General features: G+C 46.0%; 1 protein-coding gene across 2 annotated transcripts in view; it reads right to left on the bottom strand.

The window, feature by feature from the left end:
* Positions 1 to 21,108, bottom strand: part of USP7 (ubiquitin specific peptidase 7) — a 1,253,379-nt gene that overhangs the window by 960,972 nt on the left and 271,299 nt on the right. For both annotated transcript variants that reach the window (XM_069210408.1, XM_069210409.1), the window contains exon 4: positions 19,777 to 19,915. In XM_069210408.1, coding sequence (XP_069066509.1) covers positions 19,777 to 19,915 — 139 coding nt within the window. The remainder of the gene's footprint in view (positions 1 to 19,776; positions 19,916 to 21,108) is intronic.

Genomic DNA, 21,108 nt, shown 5'->3' with positions numbered 1-21,108 from the left:
TTGAGGTGCTCCCCACCCTATCATGGAAGCATCTGTTGTGATAACAGCTTGAGGCACTGGGTCTTGGAATGGCCACCCTTTGTTTAAATTTATAGGGTTCCACCATTGAAGCGAGAAGTGTGTTTGGCGGTCTATCAACACTAGATCTTGAAGTTGACTGTGTGCTTGTGTCCATTGTTTTGCTAGGCATTGTTGCAAGGGCCTCATGTGTAACCTTGCATTTGGGACAATGGTTATGCAAGAAGACATCATGCCTAGAAGTTTCATTATAAACCTCACTGGGTAGTGTTGGTTTGACTGTATGCTTGATGTTACATTTTGGAACGCTTGGACCCTTTGTGGACTTGAAGTGGCAATTGCTCTTTGTGTGTTGAGTGCTGCTCCCAAGTATTGTTGGATTTGGGATGGTTGCAGATTTGATTTCTGGTAATTTATGGAGAATCCTAGTTTGTGTAGAGTTTCTATGACGTATTGCGTGTGACAAAGACATTTTTGTTGAGTGTTGGTTTTTATTAGGCAGTCCAAATATGGGAATACGTGCATGTGCTGTCTCCTTATGTGAGCGGCTACTACTGCTAGGCATTTTGGGAATTCTCTTGGGGCCGTTGTTATCCCGAACGGTAGCACTTTGAATTGATGGTGCACGCCTATTATTACAAACCTTAAGTATTTTCTGTGAGATGGATGGATGGGTATGTGGAAATATGCATCCTTGAGATCCAATGTTGACATGTAGTCCTCCTTTTTTAGTAAGGGAACCACGTCTTGAAGTGTTACCATGCGGAAGTGGTCTGATTTGATGAAGAGATTCAGTGTTCTGAGACCTAAGATAGGTCTTAACATTTTGTCCTTTTTTGGAATTAGGAAATATAGTGAGTAGACGCCTGTTCCTTTCTGATGGTTGGGTAGGATAAGTTACTTACCTGTAAATCCTAGTTCTCTTCCAGGGGTATCCTCATCAAAGTCATAAACATTGAATATTCCCGCCCTTGTGCGGGGACCCCGGAGCATATATATAAAATACATACATATTATCATGTGTAAAACAGCAATGCAGGCTATAATCATAAATAGGCTAAAATGCTTTATTTCTATGAAGTTTTTTTTTTTTTTTTTTTTTTTATATTATAAAATCACAATAGATCATAAATATCTACCTAAGCCCCCAAAAACTGGACTTAGGGAAGTAAACAGCAGTAAATAGCAGAGAAAAATAGAAAAAACTACATTGAAAAACAATGAAGCATTCTTAGCCAATAGGCTGCATGCAGGTTAACACAGGAGAACCATAAAAACTTTGGCACCGTGCCTTTAAGACCCTGAGCACCTCCAGTATCCCCACCATGCCTCAGGGGTGAAGGGAAGGTGACAGTTGGTTCACAGTTAGGTCAGTACTTTTTTACGGTGACAATCTGTGTAACTGATCAGAAAGATAATCTGTCCTGCACTTCCAGGAGACTTGAGTCCGGGGAGGAGGGTGGGTTGTTTATGACTTTGATGAGGATACCCCTGGAAGAGAACTAGGATTTACAGGTAAGTAACTTATCCTTCTCTTCCAGGGGATCCTCATCAATAGTCATAAACATTGAATAGATTAGCAAGCCCATCCCTAAACTCTGCGGACTGTCTGAAAGAAGTGCAGGAAAAGATATATATTCATGCAAATAGATTTCTAAGAGAGGCCTGCCCCACCTGGGCATCCGCTCTTGCATCCGAGTCTAAACAGTAATGCTTAGTAAAGGTATGCACAGACTTCCATGTAGCAGCCTTACAAATCTCGGAAATTGGTACATTGTTAAGGAGGGCAGCAGTAGCCGCTTTTCCCCTTGTGGAATGCGCTCTTGGCCTAGCCAGTAATCTCTTATTAGCCAGTTGGTAAGAGTTAACAATACAAGACACAATCCATCTTGATATCGTTCGTTTAGACGCTGCCTCTCCTGTTCTTAAATGACCATAATTTAGAAACAAATGGTTAGAATGTCTAATCGGTTTTGTTTTGTCCAAATAGAATTTCAGCACTCTTTTCAAGTCTAAGGAGTGCAATGCTTTCTCAGCCGGAGTCTCCGGCTTGGGAAAGAAAGTCGGTAAAGATATAGTCTGATTGATATGGAATTCTGACACCACCTTCGGAAGGAAAGATGGGTGAGTTCGCAGAACCACTCTATTATCGTGAAAAACCGTGTACGGTTCTCTGCAAGACAGAGCCTGAATTTCGCTGACCCTCCTCGCTGAAGTAATGGCCACCAAAAAAGCCGTCTTCCACGTAAGGTGCTGTAAAGAGGCCTTGTGGATAGGTTCAAAAGGAGGGCCCATAAGTTTTGACAGGACTACATTCAGTTCCCATGGAGGAGAAGGTCTCCGAATGGGAGGAAAAACCTTTTTCAAGCCTTCTAAAAAATCCTTGACTACAGGTATCGTAAAGAAGGATTCCTGAGAAGGCGACTTACGATACGCTGTAATTGCAGACAAATGAACCTTAATAGAAGATACCTGCAGACCAGACTTCGCCAGATGAAGTAAATAGGATAGTATGACGTCCTCCTGAGCTCGTATGGGATTTATACCTTGTTGAGAGCACCAGATGTAAAATCTCTTCCACTTAAAAGCGTAAGAACGCCGCGTGGAAGGTCGTTTTGACTCTTTCAAGATGCTCATGCACTCCTGTGAGAGCCCTAGGTGCCCATACTGTAGGAATTCAGGAGCCATGCTGTCAAGCTCAGAGAGGGAAGGTTGGGATGTAGGATTCTGCCTTCCATTCTGCTCAGGAGATCCGGTCTGCACGGCAACCTCCTGTGAGGTCTTTCCGATAAGTTGAGTAGGTCCGTGTACCAGAATTGGCGGGGCCATTGTGGCGCTATCAGAATCATTCTGGTTCTGGAGTTGTAAAATTTGTTGATTACTGCCGGTATGAGGGGAATCGGTGGAAAGGCGTAGAGAAATGTCCCTGACCAGTTGATCAACAGGGCATTCCCTTGAGATCCCGGACGGCAGAACCTGGATGCGAAGTCTGGGCATTTCTTGTTTGTTTCGTCTGCAAAGAGATCCAACTGAGGTCGACCCCATTGACCGAAGATGTCCTCGACGACTTCGTCGTGTAGCACCCAGTCGTGCGCGTCTTCCAGATGTCTGCTCAGGAAATCTGCCTCTACGTTTTGCTGACCTGGCAGGTGTACCGCTGTGATAGACATTCCCCTGGCCAGGAGCCAATGCCACATCGTTTGGGATTCTCGAGACAGAGGTAGTGATCTTGTTCCCCCCTGTTTGTTCAGGTAATACATTGTGGTTGTATTGTCTGTCTGAATTAGGATAGATTTCCCCTGAACCAATGGAGAGAAAGATTTGAGAGCCAGATGGACTGCTCTGAGTTCCAGTAGATTTATGTGATAGTTCTTTTCCTTGTCGGACCACAGACCCTGAGCTTGGAAGGAACCCAGATGAGCACCCCAACCCTGAAGAGACGCATCCGTTACCAGAGTGTCGACTGGAATTGTCTGGTGAAACGGAGAACCTATCGACAGGTGAGGTCTGTGCATCCACCATTGTAGTGATTGAAAAGCCACTGCTGGTAGTCGAACTCTGTCCTCCCAGTGACCAGTCTTTTGGCTCCAATTGTTCTCTAATGCCTCCTGAAGGGGCCTCATGCGTAGCCTGGCATTCGGGACAATGAAGATGCATGAAGCCATGGAGCCCAGAAGCGATGTCACCTGACGAGCTGTAGGTGCATCGGCTGTTAATAGATGTTGACACTTCCTGTGGATTGATAAAAGTCGTTCCTCCGAAGGATACACTCTTTGGAGCTCTGTGTTTAGTATCGCTCCCAGGTAGTGGAGGTTTTGTGTTGGAATCAAGGTTGACTTGTCGTGGTTGATTTGAAGACCTAGAGACTCGAAAGTTCTTAGAACGATATCTCGATGTTTTCTCGCCTGATCCGGAGATGAGGCCTTCACTAGCCAGTCGTCCAGGTAGGGGTAGACGAATATTTTTTTGTCTTCGAAGGTGTGCCGCTACCACTGCTACACATTTTGAAAAGACTCGGGGTGCAGACTTCAGGCCGAATGGAAGGACTCTGAATTGGTAGTGCTGTGACGCTATCTGGAAACGTAAAAATTTCCGATGTTTGGTTGCTATTGGGATGTGAAAATATGCATCCTGTAGGTCGATGGAGCACATCCAGTCTCCCTGATGCAGTTGCGGGACAATCTGGTGAAGGGCTAGCATCCTGAACTTTTGTTTTCTTATGTACTTGTTCAGGAGCCGTAAGTCCAGAATTGGTCTGAAGAGGCCCTGTTGACCTTTTTTCGCCACCAGAAAGTAACGGGAGTACACCCCTTTTCCTTTTTGTGCCGGAGGAACCTTTTCTACAGCTTTCTTTTGTAGGAGTGCGAGAACTTCCTTGCGTAGCAGGCTGAGATGAGAAGGAAAACACCTTGCTGGCGGCAAGTGTGGAGGAGGTTTTTTGAAAAGGAGAGAATAGCCATGTTCGACAATATTGAGCACCCATTTGTCTTTTGTGATTGAGTGCCACTCGCGAAGATGATGCGTAACACTTCCCCCCACCGGAGTGGTGCACAGTGCTGAGGGAAGCAATGCCTCATTGCTTTGATGGTGTCTTTGCTGTAGACTGTTGAGGTCTACTTGACCCTCTGTCTCTTGTGGGTCTACGTGCCTGAAACAGGGGACGTCCCTGTCGTTGTTGTGGCCTTTGAGACCAGTGAGGGGTTTGAACCCTCTGCTGGAATGGTCGTCTGTCATACGGCCTGTACCTCCGCCTGAAGTCTTTTTTACGTTCCAGGCCCACTGCCCTCATCATGTCGACTTCCGTTTTCATTCGGGCCATCTCTTCATCCGCGTGGGTACCGAACAACGAACTCCCGCTGAATGGGAGGTTCAAAATGCGCTGCTGTGCTTCCTGTTTCAGACCCGTGAGCCGTAGCCAGGAAGACCTCCTAGCGCAGATTCCGTGCGCATACCCATGCGCAGCCAAATCCGCCCCGTCCGCCGCCGCGCTGATGACCTGGTTAGATACTAGGCCCCCTTCCTGCAAGATTTCCTGGAAGTCCTGTCTATCTTCCCTGGGCAACTTTTCTGTAAATCTGTGGAGTGAGTCCCACAGAGAGCGGTCATATCTGCCCAGAAGTGCTGAGGCGCTGGAGACCTTCATAGCAGATGCCGCCGTACCGCACATCTTTCTCCCCAGAGAGTCTAGGTGTCTGCTCTCCTTATCCGGGGGGACTGTGGAAGATGATGCCACAGTGTGTGTTTTTCTGGCTGCGGCTAAGATCACAGAGTCCGGTGGCGGATCCTTCCGCAGGAATAAAGGATCTTGTTCCGGAGCTTTGTATTTCTTTTGAATCCTAGCCGGGGCAGACTTGAGAGTGGCTGGAGACAGAAAAGTGTCCATAGTCGGTTGCAGCAAACCCGGTACTAGTGGCAGCAGTTTTCTCGAGACTGATCTGTGTTGTAGGGTCTCAAAGATAACTGAGGATGAGGTGGCCGGCTCCGGTACCTCAATATTTAGCTTCTGCGCTCCCCTTAGAAGAACCTCATTAAAAGTGGTGATATCATCCACCGGGGAAATCCTAGCAGGTGGAGAATCTGTGAGTGTGGGGGAGTAGCGCCCAACAGACGGTCCTGAAGAAGACCAAGAAGGTGATCTTCTGCGTGGTGTTCGTGACCTGGTTCTCCTTCGGGAACGGGACCTGCTCCGAGAGGCTGTAGCAGAGTGTGCAGGTCTTGTGGTCGGCTGACGAGAAGCAGAACGAGCCCGTCCTGCTCTAGCTGTAGGCGATGGCGTTCTCGATAATGAGGCAGTAGGAGAATACATCCTAGAGTATTGTGAATCCGGGGATGCTGTGATGGGAGAAACATGCCCCGATGCTCTGGAATGGGATGATGCACTCCTTATAGAGACCACCGGTGAGGGAGCTTTGTCCGCTGGCTCTACTGCCTGTGACACAGCTGAAGGTTGTGTCGACGTCGATTGTATCCTCGACGTCGAAGGTTGCGATGGCTGATCTGTTCTTGACGTCGGAGGTCTTGCCGTCGAGTGTCTTGACGCCGATCGCCTATCGCGGGACCTGGACCTACTCGCCGTCGTGTGTCTCGACGTTGAGTGGCGAGTGGTCGACGGCGGATGTTCATGCCGTCGAGGTGTTTTTGGTGTCGTGTCCTTCGACGCCAAGGGGTGAGACGTTCTCAACGGCGAACGGGAGCGCCGGAGATGACTCGACGCCGAACGGCGGCCTGCCGTCGACGGAGATGTACCCCTGTGTCCATGCTTCGACGTTTTGTCCCTCGACGTCGGTCTGGTCGCCGATCTATGCCGGTGAGACGGTGGTGCCGATGACGTTGATGGAGAACAAACGGGTACAATCCTACCTGTCGACGTCGATCGGGCCATTCCTTCTGCTGTAGGTCTGGGAAGTGAAGAGGATGTTGACTTTTTCCTCTCCTGAAGCCCATGTAGCCTGATCTTCTCTCTGTCTTTGAGAGTCCTCCTTAACATGTTCTTACAATACTTGCAGGTGTCAGGACAGTGACTCTGTGGCAGGCAGACAATACACAGAGAGTGTGGGTCTGACTGGGCTTTCTTCTTCCCACAAGGACATTTTACAAAAAGAGATGGCATTTTCTGTCAAAAAAAAACTTCCAAACTCAGACAAAAGATGTTATCTGTCGAGTAAATAGGAAAAACACTATTTTTAAGGATTTTTCTGAAGAAAAACTCAGAAAAACTGAGAGCTCAATGCTTCAGGATCCTCTCAGAAGAAGCCGGAAAAAAGAACTGTGAACCAACTGTCACCTTCCCTTCACCCCTGAGGCATGGTGGGATACTGGAGGTGCTCAGGGTCTTAAAGGCACGGTGCCAAAGTTTTTATGGTTCTCCTGTGTTAACCTGCATGCAGCCTATTGGCTAAGAATGCTTCATTGTTTTTCAATGTAGTTTTTTCTATTTTTCTCTGCTATTTACTGCTGTTTACTTCCCTAAGTCCAGTTTTTGGGGGCTTAGGTAGATATTTAAGATCTATTGTGATTTTATAATATAAAAAAAAAAAAAAAAAAAAAAAAAAAAAAACTTCATAGAAATAAAGCATTTTAGCCTATTTATGATTATAGCCTGCATTGCTGTTTTACACATGATAATATGTATGTATTTTATATATATGCTCCGGGGTCCCCGCACAAGGGCGGGAATATTCAATGTTTATGACTTTGATGAGGATCCCCTGGAAGAGAACTAGCTCTATTGCTTGTTTTTGTAATAGTGCTTGCACTTCTATTTGTAATAGGTCTAAATGTTGTTTGGACATATTGTATGCTCTTGGTGGCACTTCTGGCGGGAAATTTGTGAATTCTATGCAATAACCATGTTGGATAATTGATAGGACCCATGCGTCTGTGGTAATACGTGTCCAGTTTTGATAATGTGGTTAGCCTCCCCCCACTGGTGATAAGGTTTGGGTTTTGTGACACTGAAGTCACTGTTTGGTCTGGCTTGGTTGCCTTGAACTTTCCCCTTGGGAATTGTCCTCTATAGGAACCACAAAACCATCCCCTTTGATATTGTGCCTAATAGGTGGGTCTGGTTTGAGAGGTGGAAGGCTCTGGTGTTTGCTGTCAAAAACCTCCTCTGAATTGTGGTTTCCTAAAGGTGCCTCTGACTTGTGGGGAGTAGAGCGTGCCCATGGCTTTGGCCGTGTCAGTGTCTTTTTTTTAGTCTTTTCAATTGCTGTGTCCACTTCCGGCCCAAAAATTGTTCTTGGTTAAATGGCATGTTCAACACCGGTTGTTGGATCTCTGGCTTGAATCCAGAGCTTCTTAACCATGCATGCCTGCAAATGGTTACCGCCGTGTTGACCGTTCGTGCTGCTGTGTCTGCAGAGTCTAGTGCGGACCTTATCTGGTTGTTGGATATGGCCTGTCCTTCCACAACCTGTTGGGCACGTTTCTGGTGTTCTTTGGGCAAGTGCTGTATGATGTGTTGCATCTCGTCCCAGTGTGTCCTGTCGTAGCGAGCAAGTAGGGCTTGCGAATTAGCAATTCGCCATTGATTGGCCATTGACTGCCATGTTTGCCCGCTGCGTCAAACTTTCTGCTCTTTGTCAGGCGGTGGAGCTTCTCCTGACGATTGAGAGTTTGCTCTCTTTCTTGCTGCTCCTACAACCACTAAGTCCGGTGTAAGTTGTTGTGTTATAAACACAGGATCCGCAGGGGGAGGCTTGTACTTCTCAACCCTGGGCGTAATAGCCCTTCCTTTAACTGGCTCCTGGAATACTTGTTTTGCGTGTTTGAGCATACCCGGGAGCATTGGAAGTCTGATAGGAAGGGTGTGGATGCTAAGGTGTTAAACAGGAAATCATCCTCTATTGGCACTGAATGCATTGCTACGTTGTGGAACGTAGCTGCCCTTGATGGTACCTGCGTATATGCATTACTGTCCTCTGGAGGTGACTGCTTTGTTGGATAATAATCCGGAATGTTATCCGATACTGGTGCATCATATAAGTCCCATGCATCAGCATCATCCTGTGTCATCCCTGTATGTGTGGGTGACTGCATTGGAGGTGTTCCCACTGGAGACAGTTGTGGTGAGTGCGGTGGGGGCGGCTGTGGTGAAAACCTTGGTGGTGGGGATTTGTCTCTAACCACCTTTGCCTTAGGCTGCATTTCTGTCTCCTGAAATGCAAGTTTCCTTTTAGACTTGATTGGAGGTAGAGTTTGTATTTTTCCAGTCTCTTTCTGGATATGCAACCTCCTTTGTGTATGGTCCGGTTCGTCCATACTTAATTCCTGCTCAAATCTGTGTCTTTCCTTCATTTGGCTGGAAAGTCCTTGCTCTTCTGTGTAAGAGCTTCTTTTCGGCTCCAACACCACTTTTTTCGGTACCGAGGTTTCAGATATAGTCTTTTTCGGTTCCGATGATATCTTTCTCACTTTGGGTGAGTCAAACTTTCGGTGTCGAGAGCGTACGGTGGCGGAATCTCGACCGGAATCGGAAGTCTTCGGCAAATCCCTGGCCTTTTCCGGTGCAGATGTTTGTTCACCTTCTTTTCGATGGGTTAAGCCATGGCCTGTTGGCCGTGGCATCCCCTTGGCCTTAAAGATCTTTGTGTGAGTTTTGGACGGGGCAGGTTTACTCACTGTTCGCTGCACCGTCGAAGTTCGGTCACTTTCGGATTCGTCCGAGTCCGATCCCTGGATGGAAATACTTTTCTCTTCTCAAGACGTCGAGTTGCTCTCTCGGTGTCGACGTCATTTGCAGTCTTGTTGCTCGTCGATCTCTTAGGGTCTTTTTTTATCGAAACGCTCGACAAGCCTCGCAAGTATCCTCCCTGTGTTCCGGTGATAAACACAGATTTTACAGACCAGTTGCTGGTCTGTATAGGGATACTTCGAATGACACTTCGGATAGAAGCGGAAGGGGGTCCGGTCCATTAGTCTTCGACGACAGGTGTGGTCAGGCCGACCAGGCACTAGTGAAGAATGGAAGCCCCGAAGGGCCGCCGGAGCATTCTTGCTGTCGGTGCCGATACAACACTAACCCGGTACCGAACGATAATACAGTTGAATTTTCGATAATTTAGCTAACTTTCCCGATTCGAAATACGGAGCGAAGAGGAACACTTCCGACCCCGATGGCGGAAAGAATAATGTTAGAAAACTGGAAACTTTGATGAATAAATATCCTGACTGAGAATAATAAATTGTGCTTATAAGGATAAGTTACTTACCTGTAAATCCTAGTTCTCTTACAGGGGTATCCTCATCAAAGTCATAAACATTGAATATTCCCACCCTTGTGCGGGGACCCCGGAGCATATATAAAATACACACATATAAAGTATGAAATATGCACGAAAAATATATATAGCATTTTTAGTAGACAAATTTTCATACTAAACTCATATATACGTGTGTAAAACAGCAATGCAGACTATAATCATAAACAGGCTAAATTGCTTTATTTCTATGGAGTTTTTTTTTTTTTTGTTCTTCTCAAAATTACAATAAGAGAAAAAATATCTACTGAAACCCCACCACTGGGCCTAGGGAAATCAGCAGTAGTAATCAGAGAAAAAAGATAAAAAACTACATTGAAAAACACTAGAGCATTCTTAGCCAATAGGCTGCATGCAGGTTAACACAGGAGAACCATAAAAACTTTGGCACCGTGCCTTTAAGACCCTGAGCACCTCCAGTATCCCACCAAGCCTCAGGGGTGAAGGAGGTGACAGTTGGTTCACAGTTCGGTCAGTACTTTTTTTTACGGTGGCAAGCTGTGTAGCAGACTCGAAAGATAGTGTGTCCTGCACTTCTAGGAGACGTGCGTCCGGGGAGGAGGGTGGGTTGTTTATGACTTTGATGAGGATACCCCTGGAAGAGAACTAGAATTTACAGGTAAGTAACTTATCCTTCTCTTCCAGGGGATCCTCATCAATAGTCATGAACATTGAATAGATTAGCAAGCCCATCCCTTGACTCTGCGGACTGTCCAATAGAAGTGCAGGAATAGATATGCATCATGCAAACAAATTTCTCAGAGAAGCTTGCCCAACTTGGGCGTCTGCTCTTGCATCGGAGTCCAAACAGTAATGTCTAGTAAATGTATGTACAGACTTCCATGTAGCAGACTTACAAATTTCAGAGATTGGAACATTATTAAGGAGGGCAGCAGTAGCCGCCTTTCCTCTTGTGGAATGCGCTTTAGGTCTAGCAAGTAGTTGTTTGTTAGCCAACTGGTATGCATTAACAATACAAGAAACTCTCCATCTTGATATGGTTCGGTTTGATGCTGCCTCTCCTGTTCTCAAATGACCATAATTTATAAACAAGTGGTTGGAACGTCTAATCAGCTTGGTTTTATCCAAATAAAATGTTAGCACTCTTTTCAGATCTAGGGAGTGCAACGCTTTCTCCGCCGGAGTCTCCGGATTGGGGAAAAAAGTTGGTAGTGAAATACCCTGATTGATGTGAAAATCTTACACCACCTTCGGTAAGAATGATGGATGAGTTCGTAGAACCACACTATTCTCGTGGAAGACTGTACGGTTCTTTGGAGGACAAAGCCTGAATTTCACTGACCCTCCTTGCGGAAGTAATGGCTACCAAAAAAGCGGTCTTCCACGTAAGGTGTTGCACAGAGGCTTTGTGTATAGGTTCGAAAGGAGGGCCCATAAGTTTTGATAGGGGAGGGTTTCCGAATGGGTGGAAAAACTTTTCAAACCTTCTAAGAAATCCTTGACTACTGGTTTCGTAAAGGAGGATTCCTGAGAAGGTGACTTACGATAGGCTGTAATGGCAGATATATGTACCTTAATAGATAACTGCAGACCGGATTTTGCCAAATGGAGTAAGAAAGACAGTATGACCTCCTCCTGAGCCCGTATGGGATTCTGACCTTGCTGACAGCACCATATGTAGAACCTCTTCCACTTGAATGCTTAAGAACGCCACGTGGAAGGTTGTCTGGACTCCCTCAAGATGTTCATACACTCCTGCGAGAGCCCTAGGTGCCCATACTGCAGGAATTCAGGAGCCATGCTGTCAAGCTCAGAGATGGTAGGTTGGGGTGAAGTACCCTGCCCTCCATCCTGCAAAGAAGATCCGGTCTGCACGCCAGCGTCCTGTGAGGTTGTTCCGATAGGTTGAGGAGATCTGTGTACCAGAACTGACGGGGCCATTGCGGAGCTATGAGAATCATTCTGGTGCTAGATCTGTAAAGTTTGTTGATCACTGCCGGTATGAGGGGGATTGGTGGAAAAGCGTAGAGAAATATCCCTGACCAGTCGATCAACAGGGCATTCCCTCGAGATCCCGGGCGGTAGAACCTGGACGCGAAGTCTGGGCATTTCCTGTTTACCTCGTCTGCGAAGAGATCCAATTGAGGCCGACCCCATTGAGCGAAGAGGTCTTCGACGACTTAGTCGTGCAGGACCCAATCGTGGGCGTCCGAGGTGTCTGCTCAGGAAATCTGGTTCCACGTTTTGTTGACCTGGTAGGTAAACTGCTGTAAGCGACATCCCTCTCGCCAGGAGCCAATGCCAGATTGTTTGAGACTCCCAAGATAGCGGTAGGGATCTCGTTCCCCCCTGTCTGTTCAAATAATACATTGTGGTCGTATTGTCCGTTTGTATTAGGAGAGATTTCCCCTGAATCGATGGAGCAAAAGACTTGAGAGCCAGATGGACCGCTCTGAGCTCCAGCAGATTGATGTGGTACTTCCTTTCGTTGTCGGACCACAGGCCCTGAGCTTGAAGGGGACCTAGATGAGCCCCCCCCATCCCTGAAGAGACGCATCAGTTACCAGAGTGTCGGATGGAATTACCTGGTGAAACGGAGCTCCTACTGACAGATGAGGTCTGTGCATCCACCATTGTAATGACGGTCGTGCTGCTATCGGCAGCCGCACTCTGTCCTCCCAGCGGCCTGTCCTTTGGTTCCAGTTTTCCAACGTCTCTTGGGAGGGGCCTCATATGTAGCCTGGCATTCGGGACAATGAAAATGCATGATGCCATGGAGCCCAGTAGAGATGTCACCTGACGGGCCGTAGGTGCGTCGGACTTCAACAGGTATTGACACTTTCTTTATCGATAATCGTCGTTCCTCCGAAGGATACACTCTTTCGAGCTCTGTGTCTAGTATTGCTCCCAGGTAGTGGAGGTTCTGCGTTGGAATCAAGGTGGACTTTGGGTAGTAGACTTGAAGACCTAGAGACCCGAAAACCTTGAGCACAATGTCCCGATGGCTTCTCGCCTGTTCCGGAGAGGAGGCTTTCAGTAGCCAGTCGTCTAGGTATGGGTAAATGAAGATTTTTTGCTTTCGTAGATGTGCCGCTACCACTGCTACGCATTTTGCGAAAACGCGGGGGCAGATTTCAGGCCGAATGGTAGCAGCTTGAAAGGATAGTGCTGTGAGGCTATCCGGAAGCGCAGGAATTTCCGATGCTTGGGAACGATCGGGATGTGAAAGTACGCATCCTGCAGGTCGATGGAGCACATCCAGTCCCCCTGATGTAGCGGAGGGAAAATCTGGTGAAGGGCCAGCATCCTGAACTTTTGCTTTTTTTATGTACTTGTTCAGTAGTCGTAAGTCCAGAATCGGTCTGAAAACACCCTCTCGTCCTTTTTTCGCTACCAGAAAATAACAGGAGTAAACCCCCTTCCCTCTGTGCGCGAGTGGAACTTTCTCTTGCTTTCTTTCGTAAAAGGGCGTGAGCCTCTTTGCGCAATAGGCTGACGTGAGACGGATTGCATTGGTTGGTGGCAAGTGCGGTGGAGGTTGCCGGAAAAGAAGAGAGTACCCATTCTCGACAATGTTGAGCACCCATTTGTCTTTTGTTATACCACGCCACTTGTGAATAAAGTCTGTAATACTTCCCCCCCCCACCGGAGTGGTGCACAGTGTTAAGGGAAGCGAGTTCTCATTGTTTGGCTGGCGCTTTGGGTGTGGACTGCTGTGGTCTACTTGACCCTCGTTCCCTCGTGGCCTTACGAGACTGAAAAAGCGGGCGTCCTTGCCTCTGCTGTGGCCTCTGGGACCAATGAGGGGTTTGAACCCTATGCTGGAAAGGGCGCCTGTCATAAGGCCTATACCTTCGCCTGAAGTCCTTTTTTCTCTGCAGGCCTACTGCCCTCATGGTGTCCACTTCCGCCTTCATGCGTGCCATTTCTTTGTCGGTATGGGTACCAAACAGCGAGTTCCCGTTGAATGGAAGATTTAGGATACGCTGTTATGCTTCCTGTTTTAATCGTCAGTCTCAAACAGGAAGACCTTCTTGCACAAATCCCATGTGCGTATCCATGTGCAGCTAAGTCTACCCCATCTGCCGCTGCGCTGATGACCTGGTTGGAGACCAGACATCCCTCTTGAAGGATCTCCCGGAAGTCCTGCCTGTCCTCCCCTAGGTAATTTGTCTGCAAACCTGTTCAGAGAGTCCCACAGTGAACGGTCATATCTGCCTAGGAGTGCAGAAGCGCTGGAGACCATCATAGAAGCCGCCGTGCCACACATTTTTCTCCCCAGAGAGTCTAGATGTCTGCTCTCCTTGTCGGGTGGAACCGTGGAGGATGATGCTACTGAGTGAGTTTTTCGGGCTGCGGCAAATATGACTGAGTCCGGCAGCAGATCCGTCCTGAGAAATAAAGGATTTTGTTCAGGCGCTTTATATTTTTTCAAGATCCTAGCAGGAGCTGATTTGAGGGTGGCTGGTGCTAAAAAGGTGTCCATAGTTGGTTGCAGCAGACCAGGCATTAGCGGCACCAGCTTTTTCGAAACCGCTCTATGCTGCAGAGTCTCAAAAATGACAGATGAGGAGGTTGACGGTTCTGGAACCTCTATGTTGAGCTTCTGTGCTCCCCTGATAAGCACCTCATTAAAGGTAGTGATGTCGTCCACCAGTGAAACCCTAGCTGGTGGAGAATCCGTTAAGGTGGGGGAGTATCGTCTGACGGATGACCCTGACGATGACCAAGAGGGCGACCTTCAGTGTCTTGATCGTGACCTAGATTGTCTCTGGGAGCGTGACCTGCTGCGAGATGCTGTAGCAGAGCGCCCAGGCCTCGTGGTCGGCTGCTGAGAAGCAGAACGAGCCCGTCCTGCCTGCGCGGTCGGTGATGGTGTTCTCGGGAGAGAGGCAGTAGGAGAGTACATCCTCGAATACTGCGAGTCCGGGGAGGCCGTTGGTCTATTAAGGCTCTCCAACCACCTCAGTGGCAAATTGATGGGCGAGACATGCCCAGACGATGCAGCTCTCGACTGAGATGAACCACTTCTTATGGAGACCACCGGAGATGGAGTGGTCTTATCCGCTGGCGGAAGCAGATGATCTGCTCCCTGCAAGACAGGTAAAACCTGCGTCGACAGCTGTAATGACGAAGGGAGCGCCGCCGGTTGTTCCTGTATCGACGTTGAGTGCCCTGACGTCGACCGGCAATCTCTGGACCGCAACCTGCTCACCGTCGTGTGCCGCGCCGTCGAGCGGTGGGCCGCCGACGGCGGATGTCCTCGTTCTCACCGCTGAGGCGATTTCGACGTCGCCTTCCTTGACGTCGAGGGGTGCGAGGCCTTCAGCGGTGAATGGGCGCACCAGTGATGGCTCGACGTCGATCGGTGGGTTGCCGTCGACAGAGATCTGCCCCTGTGGTGGCCATGTTCTCTCGACGTCTTATCCTTTGGCGTCGGCCGGGTCGCCAGCGATCTATGGCGGTGAGATGGTGGCAGCGACGACGTCAACGGGGAACAAACAGGTATCTTCCTACCTGCTGACATCGATCTAGCCTGTCTCTCCTGAGAATGGCTTGTTGGCTGCCTGGGAAGCGAAGAGGATGATGTTTTCTGCCTCATGAAGCCTGATCTTCTCCCTGTCCTTCAGAGTCCTCTTTGACATGTTCTTACAGAGTTTGCAAGTGTCGGGGCAGTGACTCTGAGGCAAGCACACAATGCAGAGTGTGTGGATCTGACTGGGCCTTCTTCCCACAGGAAGGGCATTTCACAAAACGTGAAGGCATTTTTCAGTCAGGAAAAAACTTCCAGACTCAGACAATGATGTTAGATGTCGAGTAAAGGTGGGAAAAAACGCTGTTCTGAAGTATTTTTCAGAGAAAAACTCAAAAAAACAGAGCTCAATGCTCCAGGATCCTCTTAGAAGAAGCCGGAAAAAAGAACTGACCTAACTGTGAACCAACTGTAACCTCTCCTTCACCCGAGGCATGGTGGGATACTGGAGGTGCTCAGGGTCTTAAAGGCACTGTGCCAAAGTTTTTATGGTTCTCCTGTGTTAAACTGCATGCAGCCTATTGGCTAAGAATGCTCCATTGTTTTTCAATGTAGTTTTTTTATCTTTTTTCTCTGATGATTACTACTGCTGATTTCCCTAGGCCCAGTGGTGGGGTTTAGGTAGATATTTTATCTCTTATTGTAATTTTGAGAAGAATAAAAAAAAAAAAACTCCATAGAAATAAAGCATTTTAGCCTGTTTATGATTATAGTCTGCATTGCTGTTTTACACGTGTATATATGAGTTTAGTATGAAAATTTGTCTACAAAAAATGCTACATATATTTTTCGTGCATATTTCATACTTTATATGTGTGTATTTTATATATGCTCCGGGTCCCCGCACAAGGGCGGGAATATTCAATGTTTATGACTATTGATGAGGATGCCCTGGAAGAGAAGCACAGACGTCACCACTAGAACTGGGAATACTGGACGATGAAGTGAGAACCCCTGTTTTCCAAGTACTTGGGTGTTAAGATTTATCACACAGATGAGGCTCCAATAAGAAAGAACATAACAGCAATTCTATCAAGGACCCATGAGCTGGCATTTCTGGAAGAAGTTACACCACTAAGTAATTGGCAGAACAGCTATCACACCAATACATGCTTTCCCTTGACAGTCCTAACCCTGTTGCTCTGAGAATCCTGTTTGCTGACATGGAAACTGCCCTAACAGATCAAATGTGGGCGGGCATAGGCACACCAAGACTTTTCAAAAACTAACTTACAATTCAAAAAGAAGATATGGCAGTAACCAACTTGAAATGCTACTATTTTTAACAATTCTAATGTGTAGGAAAATTAGTGACAGAGGCCATGGACAGCCATTTAATGTACAAGGCATGGCAAGGAAAAGTTAACGATTAATGTCCTCACAAAAACACAAAAGAGCTAAAGTGTGTCCAGGTTCATGCTGGGAGGCAAGCATTGCTGGCAGACAAAACAATAAGGAGGGGGGGAACGATTAGACAAATCCACAAGTGATGCAGTTTAAGAGAACTTCACAAATGGCCAGATGCGAAAAATACAACCATGTCTATACCCCACAATTTGCACAAACGGCGCAATGTCAGTGCAGAAATAGAAAGATTGAGGTTGTGACGTACTTGGGGATTTATTTCTTAGGGGCCAATTTATAACATACAAGAGCACAACTGACTCCTTTGCATTAGACACAGGGAAAAACTTAATGAACACAAAATTTCCACAATGGCACCAGAGATATGGCCCTGCTTCCCAGACATTGCTATCACTCCTCTCATTAGCAGGCAGTGTAGATTGATATCACATATATACCGAGCATTGAGGGAAGACATAGTGGATAATAAAAGGCCCACGCTAGGTGGGAGGAAGCCTTAGGGGAACCCCTGTCCGCCTGGAAGTGGGAAACTGTTTGTGCAGGAGTACACAGCCAGCTCAAATGCACGGTTTAAACAGACAGAAAGCTGTGCCTGCTGCAAGAGCCCTGTTGTGTGGCACTGCCCATCTCTGGAGCAATACTGGTCAGACATTGTGGAGATAAACACGGGCACTGAGTGGGACCTCCAACCCACACACCATGCCATTTTGTTAGGCTCGATACCAACCCCAGGAAATAAAACCCAGTACAATTATTTTATTTTTTTTACTCGGCTTTCTACTTGCATCGCACTTCAATAAAATGGTTGAGGGCTACAACACCCCTCCCCCCGCCTCAAAAAACAATATTCTGACTGGCTCCGAGACCTGCAAGAATGGGCAGTAGCTGAGTAAGTACAGATGAAGCATGTACCTCGAGACGAGAGTGTAGAACATGATTTGACTGCATGGGCTACAATGCTGATCGACTTGCATAAAACCGCAGGGGCTGGTGTGAATACTGGGAAGATAGTGAGCATGGAGCTGTTGCCTTAACGTACTAAAGGCTGCCTTATGGGCAGGCAGAGTGTGATAGATGCCTAGGAAACACGGCTAAAGTTGAGCAAAACTGAGACTAGACATGTGAGGAGAGTTGGTTGGGATTGCAGCTCCACTATCGTGTGGGGCAAGTGAACTGCTTGTAATTCTTGGAAAGGCTACAGAGCTTTGAATGTTTGCCATCTCTCCTTACAAATGGGTACCAGTTTACACACCACTATTGAAGGACAACAGCAGCGGGGGAATGGGGAAGGAGTTTGGGAACTTATTAACGTTGTCCTATTCATAAATCTGATGTGTACAGGAACACTGATGATCTAAAAATGCTATGTTTGGATCCTGTGAAAGTCAATAAAGAGTATGTTAAAAAGACATGTCCATGCGTAGCTCAAGGGGAAAACAACCTGACCAAGTTGTAGTGTAAGCTGTGATGATGTCGAAGAAGTTGCAAGTGTTTAGTGAGGGAAGTTGGTGCTTGGTCAGTGTAACAAGAAGGGGGCATATACTTGAATGTAGACAGAGCAGAAAGTTTCTCACCAACTTATAGACATACACATTTGTTGGAAAACACAATGCTATATGACGTCCAGGAAACCGTTCTAGTGGTGAATTAAAATGTGGCATGACTAATCTGCACTATACATCATCTCTACATGATTAATAGTGCCAGATGTTAATGGAAACCAATAGAAATATAGATTAAAAATTACTTAACGTTCTGCAAGTCCATGCACATGTACAACTGACATTTTATAGTTCGTGATAGGTCTACTTAAAGCCCAAACAGACATTTCTCCCTCTTGATCCATTTGTTTGGCAAACTGGAACACGCCTGAACTCTTTTTGTGAACAATGTACTTTATCCCTTTTATTTAAAAAAAAAAAAAATGTCTAAGAGAATTTTCAAAAAGGCTGACAACTGTAGCTTTGACCTTGCTACCATCAAAATGACCGTCAGCCAAGATAAACCATATGTCTTCCATCTCTATCAGGAAGAGCAGAAGGCAGTGATTAGGTTTTTGAGCCTATACACAAAGCTATATTGTAGCATTTTTCCTGGAAAACATTTTACCAGCAATACCATCTGTCCCTACAATTAAATACATTTATGCCCTCCCACCCCCCCCCCCCCAAAAAACCCACTAATACCAGAAGAACGCTCCCTCTGTACACTACCATAAAGAATGATATTTCACTTTTACCTGGAGAAAACTAAATCACTTAAGAAACCCAGCCACTTATTAATTACAGCCATATCCAGCAAGGGCTACCTACATCCTAATCTATTACCAGGTGAATTCTGGCACCAGCATCTTGTGGCATGAATAATCCTTGCGGCAGCAGTCAGATGTTAATCCCCTTTCAAAGAAAAGAAAAAGCAGGTTCCACTAGGTGCAAGGCAGCCACCACAGCTTGGCTCAGAAATTTGCCCCTTAGCAACATTTACTGATCTGCCATCTGAAGATGAGGGCATACATAAAGTAGTACTGCTTAGATTCATATACATAGGTTAAATATGGTTTGTCAAGACACTAGGTGAAATCTGTTTGGTTAATCACAAAGCATTCTCAACAACACTCTTATCGTTCATATAGCTTCTGTTTCTTCAGAACAAGAGCTTAATGAAAGGTTGGCTTGCAGCTTACTATTCTAACGTTTCTGACTTTCAAAGCTCCTATGATGCAGATAAAATGCTTACTTTTAAGGCTTAGTCCTTAACAACCCTGTCACCTCTCTAGCTGAGTTGCTTATTTACACAGCTCTTCACTGTAATCCTATCAAGGTGCATTGTACCCTCAAAGTTGGATAGGTGTTGCAATTCTATCATGCAAAGGACATCTTAGGAGTTTGGCAGTGCACATTTCAGAATAATCTTGCCTTGGATAGGTTTCTGAAACGTGCTGCTCTACACTGACACCTGTACCCTGTAGGTTAACATACAGACATATATTAAGTGCTCCAGGATTCACACACAGCAGGAAATTATTCCAATATTTTGCTTTAACATACCTAACATGCACAAAAACAGGATAAACTGAAAAAATTAGGTTACTAAAAATGCAAACGAAAAATCAGAAAATTACATTTAAGGTTTACTTACACTCCACTGCATAAAATTGGAGAAGCCCCAATCATTTTCTTTGTGGAAAAATAGATGACTTATTCGACGACTGAATGATTTTTCATCATCTTTATAATTTATTATCTTCAGCACTGCTTGTGCATGACAGGACCACGACCTGATAATTGTAATTAACATTTTGGTTAACTTTAGATGCATGTCACATAACAGTTTTAAGAATAACATAAAAACAAAAAACTAAGGTTTTTATTTTGCATTCTTCAGCCATCAGGTCTTTGACACAGAATTTTTAATAAGTTACATGTATAAGTCAGAAACATACTTAACTAATCAAAGAAAATTAAGTAAAGATTTCCAATATTTAACATTCAAAAATACTCAAACTGTAGAGAGAAAAAAGGCAACAACTTTATTTTCAATACATACTTGGGTGCAAAACAGGATTAGCCTTAGCAAGTGGAGGTAATCTGCACTTAAATTATTAGCGACAACAAGCCGTTTTGTGGGTACGATGGATTCTGGGTGTCTTCCTACAGCTTCAACAAAGATTAAATACAACCCAAAACTAGCCACACCATCTCAGAGTTTTGAGGACTTAAGTGAAAATACAATACTCTGATTTTTAAGTGTGGCTATTTATTATCAGCTTCTATGGCAAGCTCCAACCAAGCTGCGTGTCCTGATCTAATTTTCAGTATTAAACAGTTTCACTGCTGGCTCTATTCTGGAACATTACCTCACTGTTTTGTCATCAAGCTGGACCAAAGCAGGGTGGAAAGTAGGAGCAGTTGGTTTCAAAAGGCTGGTTATTCTCAGCTGTGTTGCTTGTAGCTAACCTGTTTTAATGGTGTAGAATTAGTGCTAGAAGCTCTCAAACGGACAATGAAATTAGCTAAAGTCTATATGCTTAAATTCATAACTGGCCCAGCTAGGTAACAACTGGGGCCAGGAGACAGTACTTCCATGCCTACAGGCAAGACAATACTGTCAAGGACTGGTTTGTGAGGCTTTGTTTTATTTATTAGTATATTCTTCAGCCTAGTGGCAGAATTTAATATCCTAACCGCCCGTCATTGCTAGCCTATACTGGCATTCAAGCCCCACTCCTTTGTTAAAGGCCCCGGCCTTCAGCTCGGCCTTTAACTCTGCAGCAGCCCTTTAATGGCCAATCTAGGCCGCTATGGTAGGTTATAAGGCTATAATGGACAAATTTATTGAGGAGGAATTGAAGATACAAAAAAGCCACTCTGCATGGTCTTGTATTAAGGGACCTTAAAAGAGCGTCATACAGCTAACAAAAAAATAAAAAAATGTAGCGTTGGTTAAATTGATAGAGTCACATGCAGAAAG

This window comes from Pleurodeles waltl, chromosome 10 (assembly GCF_031143425.1).
Source record: "Pleurodeles waltl isolate 20211129_DDA chromosome 10, aPleWal1.hap1.20221129, whole genome shotgun sequence".
Taxonomy (NCBI): Eukaryota; Metazoa; Chordata; class Amphibia; order Caudata; family Salamandridae; genus Pleurodeles; species Pleurodeles waltl.
The sequence above is the reverse complement of the archived record's forward strand: the minus strand, read 5'-3'. Positions and strand labels throughout refer to the sequence as shown.